Consider the following 13,725-nt stretch of genomic DNA (forward strand, 5'->3'; position numbering starts at 1 on the left):
TTGTATGCAAATGTTTGGGCACCCAGGTCAATACACACATTTTGTTGATTTTCTAAGTGAAAAAAGTTACCACATCCTCTACAGAGAACACACTTTAATGTACAATTACTGTTTATTTCCTCAAGTTCATGTTAGGAAAAAATAAGACCAAAATGTGGCCTGTGTGAAAGTTATGACACATTTTTTATTCAGAAAAAAAGCACTAAAATTTGCAGAAAATTACAGGTTATTCCGTGTGGAGGATGTGCTAATTTATGATTTTGGACAACACTCATGATTTTGGAAGAAAATGATGAGGGTACTGGACTCAGAGCAGCACACATGATGATGATGATGATGATGATGATGATCAAGACACAAATTTAATTATGATGGACATCATTATGATGGTCATAGACTAAGGAAAACCCATGAGGATGGACACATCACTCATCATGATGATGGACTCAAGGCAACACAAATGATGACCTAAGGACTAACCATGTGATTATGAAGACGAGGGACTCAGCATAACACACAGAATGACCATGATGACCTCAGGACAACACACATAATGACAGACTGACCACATGAGGATGATAAACTCATGACAATGCAAATGATGACCTAAGGACTCACCACTTTATTATGAAGATGAGGGACAAGATGGGTTATTAATAGTGTTATTTTCTTGGCTTGGACGTAGAGTAAGACACAGGGGGGCCATGGTTCCACCACGAGAAGCGCTTTTCATTAAACATCAGGCAGAACCACACATAACATACAGCCAACCCTGTGGGGGAGCTCAACACCAGCCACAGCCATCACCCTCCTGGTGACCCCCCCCCACACACACACAAACATCCCTCAGTCCAGACACAATGAAACATAACCAACACATACCCACGACTTAAACTAACAAACAACAACAATAAACAACAATAAACAGTCCTTTTTTAGGATGACGTGCTCCTACCATGAGCCTCCGTGTGTGGCTGCCCACATGGCCACGCCTCTCAAGCTTCTCAGAGGCAGCACTTTCTTTTATTAATAGCTATTTATCTGGACAGTAAGTACTTATTCGCTCAGAAATGCAGGAATAGTAGAATAAGTAATTAAAAAAACAATAATACAGTAAGCTGCGATGGACTGGCGACCTGTCCAGGGTGTATCCTGCCTTCCGCCCAATCACAGCTGGGATAGGCTCCAGCACCCCACCGCGACCCAGAAGGATAAGCGGTTTAGATGATGGATGGATGGATGGATACAGTAAGTGATTTTATGTATGTATGTTATGTACATCTAGTTGTGGATGTCTAGCATTAATTGTAGTTATGATCCATTCATCAAATCACTAGTTTGGCTACTCAGCGCTTCATTATTCAGATGTGCTGAATAATAATGACATTTAATCAATCCATGTGATGGCTGGAGGCGTCATGGAGAGGTCAGGAACTAAAACGTCTTCTTCTAACCAACTCACAACACAGTACTTTTTCAATATGTATGTATGTTAAATTATTGTACTGTAGTTATTATAATGTTAAACAATGTTTCACAGGCAGGAAAACCTCCTGCTTTTAAGCTGTATACTGCCTCAGACACATTTAGGATTTTTCTATGCAAATGGTGTCAATAGCCAACTCAGTCTTTTTTAACAGCAATTAAGCTAATTAACAGTCCCTTTTCACAAGAAACTGAAGTGCGTAAGCGCTGGATAAAAAAAGTTCCACTATTGCTTTATGGGCAGTTACTAACCTCAGAAGTACAGCTGCTCGTATCACTTCAGTTCACCACAGAAAGGTGCGTCACTTTCTCTTTGTCATAGTGGCCAAACTTGGAATTCAAGGATGTGTCCAGAATAGTTACACAACCAAACACACACCAATGTGGGAGTCCAAACTAAATAAAGGATATAAATGCTTCATGGAAAAGTTCCTTCACAGCTATCGGGGTACAGTAACGTCAGCTAATGTCTACAGAGTGATAAATCGATGGACAGGTGAAAACAACTATAACCAAAACGCTAGATTAGCCATGTTAGCTGGAGACATTGAAACAGCTTGCTAACAATAAACTAAATGGCAAAGGGCTAAGCACGCACACATTATGGCAGGGGGCATCTGTAGTGACTCTGTGGACATTTTCCACAACCACTGGCTCCAGTGAACGAACGTCAACTCCCTGCCGAGCACTCGCTCTCAGATGCTGACAGCTTTCGTGGGAGAAGATGAAAACTGTTCCTCTGAAAGCGGCTGCAACACCAACTTTAAAGCACAAACTGCATGTTAATGTTAGTCAGCAGCGCTGAAATGCTGACACACAAGTTCCTTTCCTTTGTATAACAAAGTTAATTCCTTTGATAGTTAGACAAACACATTTTTCCTCTGCTCTTTGTCAGCTGACAAACCACTGAAACTGAGATAAGACTGTTTTTGTCTGAAACTCAAACGCTTGAGTAAGCTGTACACGTCGAATGGTCGCCCTTGTTATTGTTTTTGCTTTAGTGTTGCCCTGAAAGGAGAACTTCCAGCAGAAAAAAACATGGAAATGTGACAAGGGCCTATAATGAAATTGACTCAGCACTGCCATCAACGGGCAAAATAATGTCTCTGCAGCAGCATTTAGGGATCAGGGTATTGCAGTACCTGTCCCTCTTGCAGCTGATTGATGATCCTGGCATTAATGTGTTGATTTAGGGAACATGCTGGCCTGATGACCCCGTGTTATTCACACACTGATGTTCCAGCATTTCTTGCCTGCTACATCACACGTTTTTCTTCCATGCACCAATCCTTGCATCCCAGTTCTAGGACTGTCGGACTGCAGGTCTGTAGGTCTTAAATCTTTCTCTTTGCCTTTTTGTTAGCTGCTAGTTAGGCGAGACTGTTGTCTGTGTTGCTGCGTATCTGACCAGCAGTCTGCGCGCCAACCCTCAGGGTCAAAAGTTGGTGAATTAGCAGTTATAGGCTGCATTAACTCGTTTAAGACCATTTATTCCTAAAACTGTGCTGAACGATCAACAGAGCTTTATTTTACTGCAAAGGAGGATTATTTTATTTTTACCTACAAATCTAATTCTGCTGTGGAGCCGCAACAGGACAGTAAGAGAGCCGTGTGTCGCCGACCCCTGCTGTAGGGTATAAATAGACTCCTCTGACTAAAGCAGTCAGGTTTCTGTTCACGGATCAATTAAGCTACAAACATCGACCCATTTATTTGAGCATCCTGACAATAACGATTAAATTTTATTTTTATTCATTTCCACACTTTTTATCATGTTAGTGTTTTATAAGCATTTAATTTAGCGTTTTATAAGCATTTAATTTAGTGTTTTATAAGCATTTAATTTAGTGTTTTATAAGCATTTAATTTAGTGTTTTATAAGTTTTATATTGCTTATGCTTTGCATAGAAGTCACTCAAAACACCATGGGGTGCAGGAATAAGGTGTTTCTTAATGCTTCCTTAAAATTATTGAAAATTATTCTTTTTTACGGAGCCCTGATGATGACATCCTGTATAAATAAAAATAATGCGTGGCCACGCCTTATTAACACGTGGGAACGAGATCCTAATGCGTGGCCACCACTTAGCAAGGCGTGGGAATGACATGATCAAGTCGTGGCCATGACTTAGTAAGGCGTGGGAACGAGATCATGGCTTACTAAGTCGTGGCCACGCATTAGGATCTCATTCCCACACTTTACTAAGTCGTGGCCACGACTTAATCATCTCATTCCCATGCCTTACTAAGTCGTGGCCACGCATTATTTTTATTTCTACAGGATGTCACCAGCGGAACTGCGTACCTTTTTCATTCTTGCGCACATAATAATATAACTGGGCCCCATTAAGACCCCAAACAGAAACAGCCCTGCCCGGCACTAACCAATCACAGCGAAGGAGGTAGGACCTTAATGGCCAATCTTAGCGCAGGAGGGCGGGGCGTTCCTGGAAACAGGTGGGAAAAGAAAAGAGGTGGGAAAAATAACGTGTTTTCCAGCGAAATCAGACAGAAGGAGGGGAGGGGGCGACTGGATCTGTCTCTCTGTCTCTCTTCTCTTCTTCTGCCCAGTCCAGTGTACGGGCAGTGAGGGACAGCGGCCGCTCCCTGCAGCGGCTTCGGTCCGGCACTTTTGTACCGCTTTCCCCCCGCCGGCTAGGCACGCTCTCAAACGGAGGACAACTACGGCGGGACGCAGGGAGAGAAAGAGAAGGATGAGCGACCCGGGCAAGAGCTCGGCTTCGGCTTCATCCGCCACCAACACCACCACCGCGGCCACGCCGGCCCCCGGCTCGGACACTTATAAAGGCTGGCTGTTCAAATGGACCAACTACCTGAAGGGTTACCAGCGCAGGTGGTTCGTCCTTAGCAACGGGCTGCTATCCTATTACAGGTAAACAACAGCTGCCGCTGCCGCTGCTGTGCCGAAATGCGCTGAACACCAATGTCAAGCCTTTTCTCCCCTTTTAATGTTGCTCTGAGACACGGTCATTCATTTCTGTGGTTTAACCTTGACTCTCCAGCCCACATCTGCACTACCAATAACAACACCACCACCAGCCGTAGCCGTGCTGTCACTGCGCGTCATCTTCTGGAGCTGTCCGTTAAGTCAGCCTCCAGTTCGCCAGCTTCTTGTTCGAATTTTCACGTTCCACCTTAAATAGTGCAGCGGTTACATTGTGGCGCCTCAAGCGCCTGAATGGAACCGCTGCGCCATTTAAGGTGGAACGGTGAAATTCGAACGAGAAGCTGGCGGTATAGCAAGGCACTGTGTCCAGCTGGATTTAGGGTGTTAATTCAACACTGTAGGCTTTACTTTCAAACCTGTAGGTCCTACTTAAACACCGTGGGTGTCAATTCACACTTTAAACGGGGTTTTGTTGTGTTGTGTAGCTAGCTAGCCGGGAGAAACGTGAACTGTCAAACACACCTCCCACTTTTTTGACTTTGCTTAGAGAGCTAGCTGGCGAACTTAGGTTACAGATGCCCCTGGCTAGCTAGTATATGTTTTAATGTACATTACAGAAGAAAAAAACAGGATTCCAGGTATTTCACATAAATGCGTACAAGGAGGACATAAATAGTCTCGAAACCTGCTAATTTGCTACGCTGCGTAACGTTACTAGGCAGGCTGGCTGGCTTTCTAGGTCTGCTAACGTTCACGCCGTCCAGAACAAATATATCCCAGTTATGACAAGTAACTACATTAAATTATGACTTGTCAAGGAGCACCAGGTTTACATAGTTTTGTTTCTGAGAGAAGATCTCGCAAAGCTGTCTGTTGCTGTTGCTGTGTTCGTAGTTAGCAGCCTGTGTCAGCTTAGCCTGGCCGGCTAACGTCAGTGCTGCAGCCTCGTCTACTAAGTTCAGGCATTTATGTTCTTTTTCCAGGACATGACTGAAAAGAAAACCATCACCTTGCCTATTTAAAAGCTGTCAGTGTTCAGCTGCCGCAGTTTATAGGCTTTCTGATTTACAGATGTGCTAGCTAGCTGGCTTACATCAGCCAAGCCAGGCAGTGGGGCTGCTCGATTACGTCAAAAGTCATAATCACGATTATTTTGGTCAACACTGAGATCGCGATTATTTAACCCTCTACTGCACAATGTTGCCTCAGGGCAACAAACCCATTTTCCTCACTTTACAATAACATCATAAGTATTTTAAAGATAACAACAAGGTTATCAATAAAGGGAAGAGTTCGAGTAAATTAATAAAAAAGCATGTATTTGGTCGTATTGTCTCTTTGCCCACTTTTAACATTCAGTATCAAATTTTTTGTTATGAAAATTTGCGGAAATATGTTTGTTGCCTAGAAGCAACAACACACAATGTTGCCTCAGGGCAACATACCCCCAAAAGAACCCTTGCACACATTTTTTAATTTAATAATCAGGTCCATTTATACAAGAAAAGCGAATTGATTGTTTTTTTATTCTCTCCTAATGCGTGCAGTAGAGGGTTAACACGATTACTTTTTGACTTGGGACGCGTCATGCATTTATTAAAGTTTGTTTAAACAGTGGATTTCCTTGGACTTTAAATATAATTAAACTGAATAACAAATAAAAAATGTATAAAAAGATAAATAAATAATATGTAATATTAATAATATACAGTGTTAGAAATAAAGGTAATTCATGTTCATTTTTCATTCATCAAAGTACAAACAATGTAAATGTTCCCTCAAAGGTACTACAGTGGTTTTCAGGTTCAGTTGTGTACCTTAAAAAAGTTTTTTCCCAGGTGAAAAGGACGTATTTGTACCTTTTCTTAGGCTAATGTTTAAAACAGAACAATAAAATAAAAAGCCTGGAGACGAGACGGGGTGTGTGGAGTCAATACAGCTTAGAAAATATAATCATAATGGATTATTGTACAGTTATGTTTCCTGACTAAAGGTACTGAGATGTACCCTAGATGGTACCACCCCAGCGACAAGAGAGGTACTGCCCCAGGGGCAGTTTTGTGGCTGTATTTGAGAGTGTATAAATATGTATACGTTTAAATAAAATATGTAAAAATAGTCATAATAATACCAAATCATGCATCATTATAACACAATAAATTAGAATTAAAAATAATCGTTTAATTTTGATTGTCTTGTTATTGTAACTGTTGGAGGCCCTACCAGACAGTGTGAACAACCCAATAGGGCAGTTGAACCAAAGTGTGGCATCAGACTGACCAACTGAAGATGTCTGTCCTTTAAACAGGTTATATCGCCCACAGGTTTGTAGACACCTGCTCATCAGACACCTGACCTTCCTAAATGAAGGGGATTTGTCTCCCCTTTGCTGCAACAACAGCTTCTACTCTTCTGGGAAGGCTTTACGCAAGACATTTGAACATCGATTTGAGGATCTGATTGCGTTCAGCCACAAGAGCATTAGTGAGATCAGGTACTGATGTTAGATGATTAGTTCTGGATCACTTCAACTCAACCCAAAGGTATTGGATGGAGCTCCATCACTCCAGAGAGCGCAGTTCCACTGCTCCACAGGGCACGGTGACCTTAGGCTCATGTGCGGCTGCTCCAGAGAAAACCATTCTACTGGCAATGCTGTGTAGCCGAATGCACTAATTAGAAGGCGTGTCTGGATACTTCTGGACATATAGTGTATCAGTATCCCTGGCCCGCTTAGAGTCACTGACTCTTGGATCTTTACACAGGTCAGTAGAGGGCCAAGATATCTGATGATGTGGAGGGATCTGTGTGCGGGATTATGTGCCTCTTTAAAATTGCAGGGGTGATCCACAGGTGTCACCTGTGGGCCTTGGGCAGCAGCTGCACCTGTTGTCGGGGACGCGCCTGAACCAGCAGCAGTAATCATGTTTCGCCTCGCTCTATGAGGGAGGGCTACTGGGTCACATATGGCGCCTGTCACCAAACCCAATTACAGTGTACTCTTCTAATTGGTTCATTACTGCATGTAGGTCTGTCCCTTTGAGATTCCTCAGACGGATTCGGATGTGGAGGAGTGTTTGCATTCGAATGCACAAACGGAGGGACGTTTAAGGTTGAATTTGTGGACGGCAAGTACAGTTAAATGGGCTTTTTGTAAAATGGCAGTTGTGTGCAGAGAAGCTGTTTACCAGGCTTTTATCTCTCACATCTATAACTAAAGAAATGCCTGTTTGCATAATTGTCCATCTAATTATGGGTGATTAGGCCTTGGGACAGGGGTCGGCAACCCAAATGTTAAGAAGAACCATTTTGTCCTTTCAACAAAATTAAACCACCTCAGGAGCCACAACATTTTGTGTCCATTTTACCATCTTGGCTGTAAATATGTCTCAGTAGTGCTAGCATAGACTAAAAAATGCAGACTCACTTTGCTCTGCTTTAAGCTTTAGCTCAGCTATAGCCACTTTTCTCGCATCTCCAGCAGGAAACTTTTTCGCAAAAGTAGAACAGTTTCTTGTAAAATGTCTCTCAACTTTCGACTTTTTACGAGGCTGAAGTCGCTTCTCATTCACCAGCTTCTTGTTTGACTTTTCCCATTCCACCTTAAATGGTGCCTGAGGTGCCAGAACTGTTGCACTATTTAAGGTGGAACGGGAAAACTTCAACAAGAAGCTGGCAAACGAGAAGCTGACTTCAGCCTCGCTACTTTTTAATGTTCGACTGTTTCTCGTTGCACATTAAACATATCAGGAAACCAGCTGGAGTGATTATAAACGCAAATAAGTCCATTCGTCTCCAAATTATCAATGTTCATCTTAAATCTCTCTCTGCCTTTTTGTAGCTACTAGTTAGGCCAGATTGTTGTCTGTGTTGCTGTGGTGACCAGCAGTCTGCGCACCAATCTTCAGGGTTAAAGGGTGAATTAGCAGTTCTACATCAACTCCAGCGTTTAAAACCATTTGTTGTTAAAACTGTGTTGAACAGTCAGCAGAGCTTTATTTTACTGTACAGAAGGATTTTTTTATTTTTACCTAAAACTCTAATTCTGCTGTGGAGCCGCAACAGGGCAGTAAAAGAGCAGCCGACCCCTGTCTTAAGATATAACAAACCTGAAAATTTAATGGGTTGGAAGCATCACATCACCGTAACGTATGGCTTATCTTTCAAGATCGCAGACGTCAAGTGAGCTGTAGGTGGATTTGAAAGTTTCTGTGTCTGTTTTAGTCCAATGCTTAAAAGCTTCCCCTGTTGACAGCTGGAGAAAGCATGCTAACCCCTTAACAGACCAGGCCTATTACATACTAAGGCCTATTATTCATTAACTACAGGGACTTTAGTGCAAACTAATTGAGTTTTTCTTAGGCTGTAGAAGTGTGTTATAAAACTTTGGCCCCACCACCGGGCTCATGGCTTGGTAAGGGGCTAAACATGCATTTTAGACCTGTTCGTTTTTATTTGTGCAGTATTTTCACCTCTTTTATTCCAAAGCCTCCATTACTGTGAAACATGAACTGACCTGTCAGTTGGAGAGACTCCTGGAAGGCCTTTAAAGTGTTCATTTTTGTTGGTGAATAAAGTAGTTCTGTCCTTCACCTCCTGGGTCATTCAGGGTCAAAACAAAAGGAGTTTGAAGTAAATATCACAAATTCTGTAGCCGTGGCAGAGAAGACGCAAGTGTTGCCTGCTGTGAAAATGTTTTCAGGTGCATAAAAAGGTTGGAATAAGGAATAAAATGGTGAAAATAGTGTAAAACTTGTCATTTTCATACGTTTAGTGACCATGTGCTTTAGCCGTGCCTGTTTCTTTCCACTGAGATAATGCAGGCTTATCAGTAATAACAGACATGGCTTTCTGCTGGATAGACCTCGTATCATGGCTTAAATTCATGTGGTGAGAAATTGAATGCTGGGTTAAATATCATCCAAATCTTAGTTGAAACAAATAGCTCAGTTTTCAGTAGCATGTATTGTCCTATTTGTAGTTTATATGTCCCGTCTGCGTCTTCTTTGTGATTTATTGTGAGGTTGTATTCGTTGATTTTAACTCTTCTGACCTTCCAGCACTGGAATTAATCTTGGTCTTGGTCTAATGTACAGTTTTGAAATAATTGCCAGTGAAAGCCAACCACTTTGTGCTTAATTTAACTGTTAAACAAGTCCTCATATGATTAAATTTGTGGTGCATCTGTGCCTGTATTGATTTGGTGTAAATGAAACGTGATCGTTGATCCTCCAGACAACAGTGACCAGGTCTAGTTAAGACATAGTGCTTCCAAACATACCCTCTCTTATCAGATGGTCAGCAGGTTCATCGTGATAGTGTCACTATGGGAGATCCAAGGCCAAAAGGCTAGGAAACAAGGGCAAGTGCTCATGTTTGAGCATTTAGTCCACCATTCAGCCCAATTCTGGTACAAGCACAGCCAGCAGTCAATGTCAGTGCCAGTCCTGGGCACTCTATGCACTTCAGCTCTGAATAGAACCATGACAACAACATCTGAAGGCTTAAATGGTTCTTTGTAGTTCGGAAAATGGTTCCTTTATTTGTGCCATTCTAATATGCTATGGTTGCCTCTGCAAGGTTATGGTGGTCAGTTGATGTATTATTATTATCATTATTATTATTATTACTATTATTACTATTATTATTATGGTCTTATAACTGTGTCATACAACTTCATCATCATGGAGAACGCGTATGTGGTTCCTGTAAAAATTGGTCTTGTAGGGCCAGAAAAGGTTCTCCTAAGTCAGAGAACCCTTTCTAATACTACAACAAACTCCTTTTGCCTAAGTGTGTAGTTTTAAAATATTAATAACAGGTGAAATGAGAGAAAAATATTATAGGTCACCTCATATGTCTAATTCCATATCCAAACACTGTGCAAAATTCAGAGACCACCCTTCATTTTATTTAACAGACAAAACGGCCAGTAAGTACGTTATTTAGTTGTCAGCATCAGTCAATCAGCCACTCATTAGGAACACCTGTACAGCTGTCTCTACTCATTCTTGCAGTTATCTAATTCAGACAATTATGTGACAGTGGTGTAGTGCATGAAATTATGCAGATATCGCTCAGCAGCTTCAGGTAATGTTCCCATCAGCCATTAGAATGGGGAACAACATGATATCAGTGATTCTGACCATGGCATGATTGTTGGTGCCAGATGGGCTGGTTTGTGTATTTCTATAATTGCTGATCTTCTAGGATTTTCACATGCAACAGTCTCTAGAGTTTAGGTTCTGCAGATGCCTTGTTGATGAGAGAGGTCAGCAGAGAACGGCTAGACTGGTTTGTGCCGACTGAAATGCTACGATAACTCAGATAACCACTCTGTACAACTGTGGTGAGCAGAAAAACATCTCAGAATGCCCAACACATCGAAACCTTAAGGTGGATGGGCTACAACAGCAGAATACCACATCAGGTTCCACTTCTGTCAGCCAAGAACAGAGAGCTGAGGCAGCAGTGGGCACAGACTCACCAAAACTGGATAGTTGAACACTGGAAAAACATAGCCTGGTCTGATGATTTTTGATTTCTGCTGAGGCACACAGATGGTAGATTCAGAATTTGGCACCAACAACATGAATCTATGGACTCAGCCTGCCTTGTGTCCACAGTCCAGGCTGGTGGAGGTGGTGTAATGGAGATGGTGTTTTCTTGGCACACTTTGAGCCTGTTAATACCAATCAATCACTGTTTAAAGGCCACAGCCTATTTGAGTATTGTTGCTGACCATGTGCATCCTTCATGGCCACAATTTACCATCTTCTAATGGCTACTTCCAGCATGATAATGTACCATATCATCAAAGCAGCCCCAGACATCACACTACCACCACCATGTTTGACTGTTGGAACATTGTTCTTTTCACTCATCAGTCCACAGAATATTATCCCAAAAGTCTTGGCGGTTATCTAGATGTATTTGGGCAAATGTGAGACAAGGCTTTGTGATCTTAATGGCCAGCAGTGGTCCCTTGCAACTCTCATATGGATGCCATTTTTGCCCGTTGTCTTTCTTATTGTGGAATCATGTACATTGACCTTACCTGAGGCAAGTGAGGCCTGCAGCTCTTTAGATGTTCATCTGGGTTCTTTTGTGACCTCCTGGTCACAACTGACCCCACTGTTCCAAGTTTTCTCCATTTGTGGATAATGGCTCTTACTGTGGTTTGAGTCCCAGAGCCTTAGCAATGGCTTTGTAACCCTTTCGAGACTGGTAGATTTACAATGACTTTGTTTCACATCTGTTTTTGAATCTCTTTAGAACGAGGCATCATGTGCCTCTTTTTGAGACCTTTTAGCCTGCTTCACATTACCAGACAGGTTCTATTTAAGTGATGTTTACATTCAACAATCATGCCTGTGTGTGGCCAGTGAAATCGAACCCAGTAGTCAATTGAATTTGGTTAACTGGTTGATTTAGCAAAGGGGGCAATTACTTTTTCACATGGGGCCAGGTAGGGCTGAACAGCATTCTTTTCTGCAGTAAATGAAATCATCATTTAAAAACTGCATTTTTGTATTTATTTGGGCTATTTTTGTGTAATATTATAAGATTGTTGATCTGAAACATTAAAGTGTGACAAGAATGCAAAAACAGAAGAAATTGGGAAGGGGCAAATACTTTTTCACAGCACTGTAATAATACAGATTTAGATATTTTATTGATCGTCAAGAGAGAAATTTTGGATGAACTGTGAACTGTAAAATCTGTAACCGTGTGTGACCCTATATATTGACCTATATAGTGACCTTCAGGGCCTCTATACTGACCTGATGACCTGAACTGGGTGTGTAAGTTCTGAGAAAACACTAAAACACACAGTGAATGAGATGTGAGGGGTGGAGGATCTCCAGATCTGGGATAACCTGCTCTGTTAGACTTTGGCCTCCTCCCTCAGTGAGCAGAGCTGATGTTCTGGTCTGCTGGACAGTGTAAGTGGATACTTTCTGAGCCGGAGTAAATGGATACTGCAGCGAGAATGTTAAGAGCAAACGGGGTGAAGTCATCTAGGCAGGAGCGTCTAGCAGACTGTACTGAACACAACAAACAGTTTTGGAGGTCTGACTTCATTAATAACATCCAATTGAATAATCCTGCTGATGCATAAAATATAAAAAAAACAAAACAAAAGGGTTCTATGAATTGTAACATGAGCAGAACCCCTTTTTTGTACTATTTAGAACCTTTAGAGAACACATATTATACATGAACATATTATTGTTATTATTATTATTATTATTAATATTATTATCCCTCTCTCTGTCCATGTTGCTGCCTCTCCCTCTCTCTGTCCATGTCGCTCTCTCTCCCTCTCTCTCTCCATGTTGCTCCCTCTCTCCATGTCTCTCTTTCTCCCTATCTTTCTCCATGTCTCTCTTTCTCCCTGTCTCTCTCCATATCTCTTCCCCTCTCTCTCTACCTCTCTCCCCATGTCTCTCTCTCTTCCTCTCTATCTCTTCCTCTCTCTCTCCATGTCTCTCTCTTCCTCTCTCTGTCCATGTCTCTCTTTTTCCCTATCTCTCTCCATGTCTCTCTTTCTCCCTGTCTCTCTCCGTGTCTCTCTCTCTTCCTCTCTCTCTCCATGTCTCTCTTTCTCCCTGTCTCTCTCCATGTCTCTCTCTCTTCCTCTCTCTCTCCATGCCTCCCCTTCTCCCTGTCTCTCCATGTTTCTCTCTCTTCCTCTCTCTCTCCATGCCTCTCTTTCTCCCTGTCTCTCTCCATGTCTCTCTCTCTTCCTCTCTCTCTCTCCGTGTCTCTCTTTCTCCTTGTCTCTCTCCATGTCTCTCTCTCTTCCTCTCTCTCTCTCCATGTCTCCCTCTCTTCCTCTCCATGTCTCTCTTAAAATTGCTCTACCACATGTGCTGTGTGCTCCCTACATGTGTAAAACTAGTTCAGTGCTGCAGTGTAAAACTTTCAGTGCCATATTAACCCTGTCCTACATAATGTATTGTCAGTGAGACATTCAGAGTGTTTGTGTTTGCCCTCTTTAACTGATTAAAATCTGCCCCCAGAGTAGTTGTTGAGCGTGTATAACTACATTGGTCAGTAAAATGGATCAGCATGTGGAAATAGAGCTTTCTATGTGCTGTCGTGTTTTCTATCACTGTATAAAAGAAGCTTCATGCTGCCTTTGTTGTTAGATACACTGTGATAGTATATGCGATAGATATTATATATTATGTACATACATACATCATCTAAACCGCTTTTCCTTCTGGGTCGCGGTGGGGTGCTGGAGCCTATCCCAGCTGTCATTGGGCGGAAGGCAGGATACACCCTGGACAGGTCGCCAGTCCATCGCAGGGCAGACAGACAGA

General features: G+C 42.2%; 1 protein-coding gene across 2 annotated transcripts in view; it reads left to right on the plus strand.

The window, feature by feature from the left end:
• Positions 1 to 4,002: 4,002 nt before the first annotated feature.
• Positions 4,003 to 13,725, plus strand: part of LOC118827760 (oxysterol-binding protein 2-like) — a 127,942-nt gene continuing 118,219 nt past the window's right edge. For both annotated transcript variants that reach the window (XM_036599220.1, XM_036599221.1), the window contains exon 1: positions 4,003 to 4,378. In XM_036599220.1, coding sequence (XP_036455113.1) covers positions 4,200 to 4,378 — 179 coding nt within the window. In that variant the 5' untranslated portion in view covers positions 4,003 to 4,199. The remainder of the gene's footprint in view (positions 4,379 to 13,725) is intronic.

This window comes from Colossoma macropomum, unplaced genomic scaffold (genome assembly GCF_904425465.1).
Source record: "Colossoma macropomum unplaced genomic scaffold, Colossoma_macropomum, whole genome shotgun sequence".
In the NCBI taxonomy this organism is placed as follows: domain Eukaryota; kingdom Metazoa; phylum Chordata; class Actinopteri; order Characiformes; family Serrasalmidae; genus Colossoma; species Colossoma macropomum.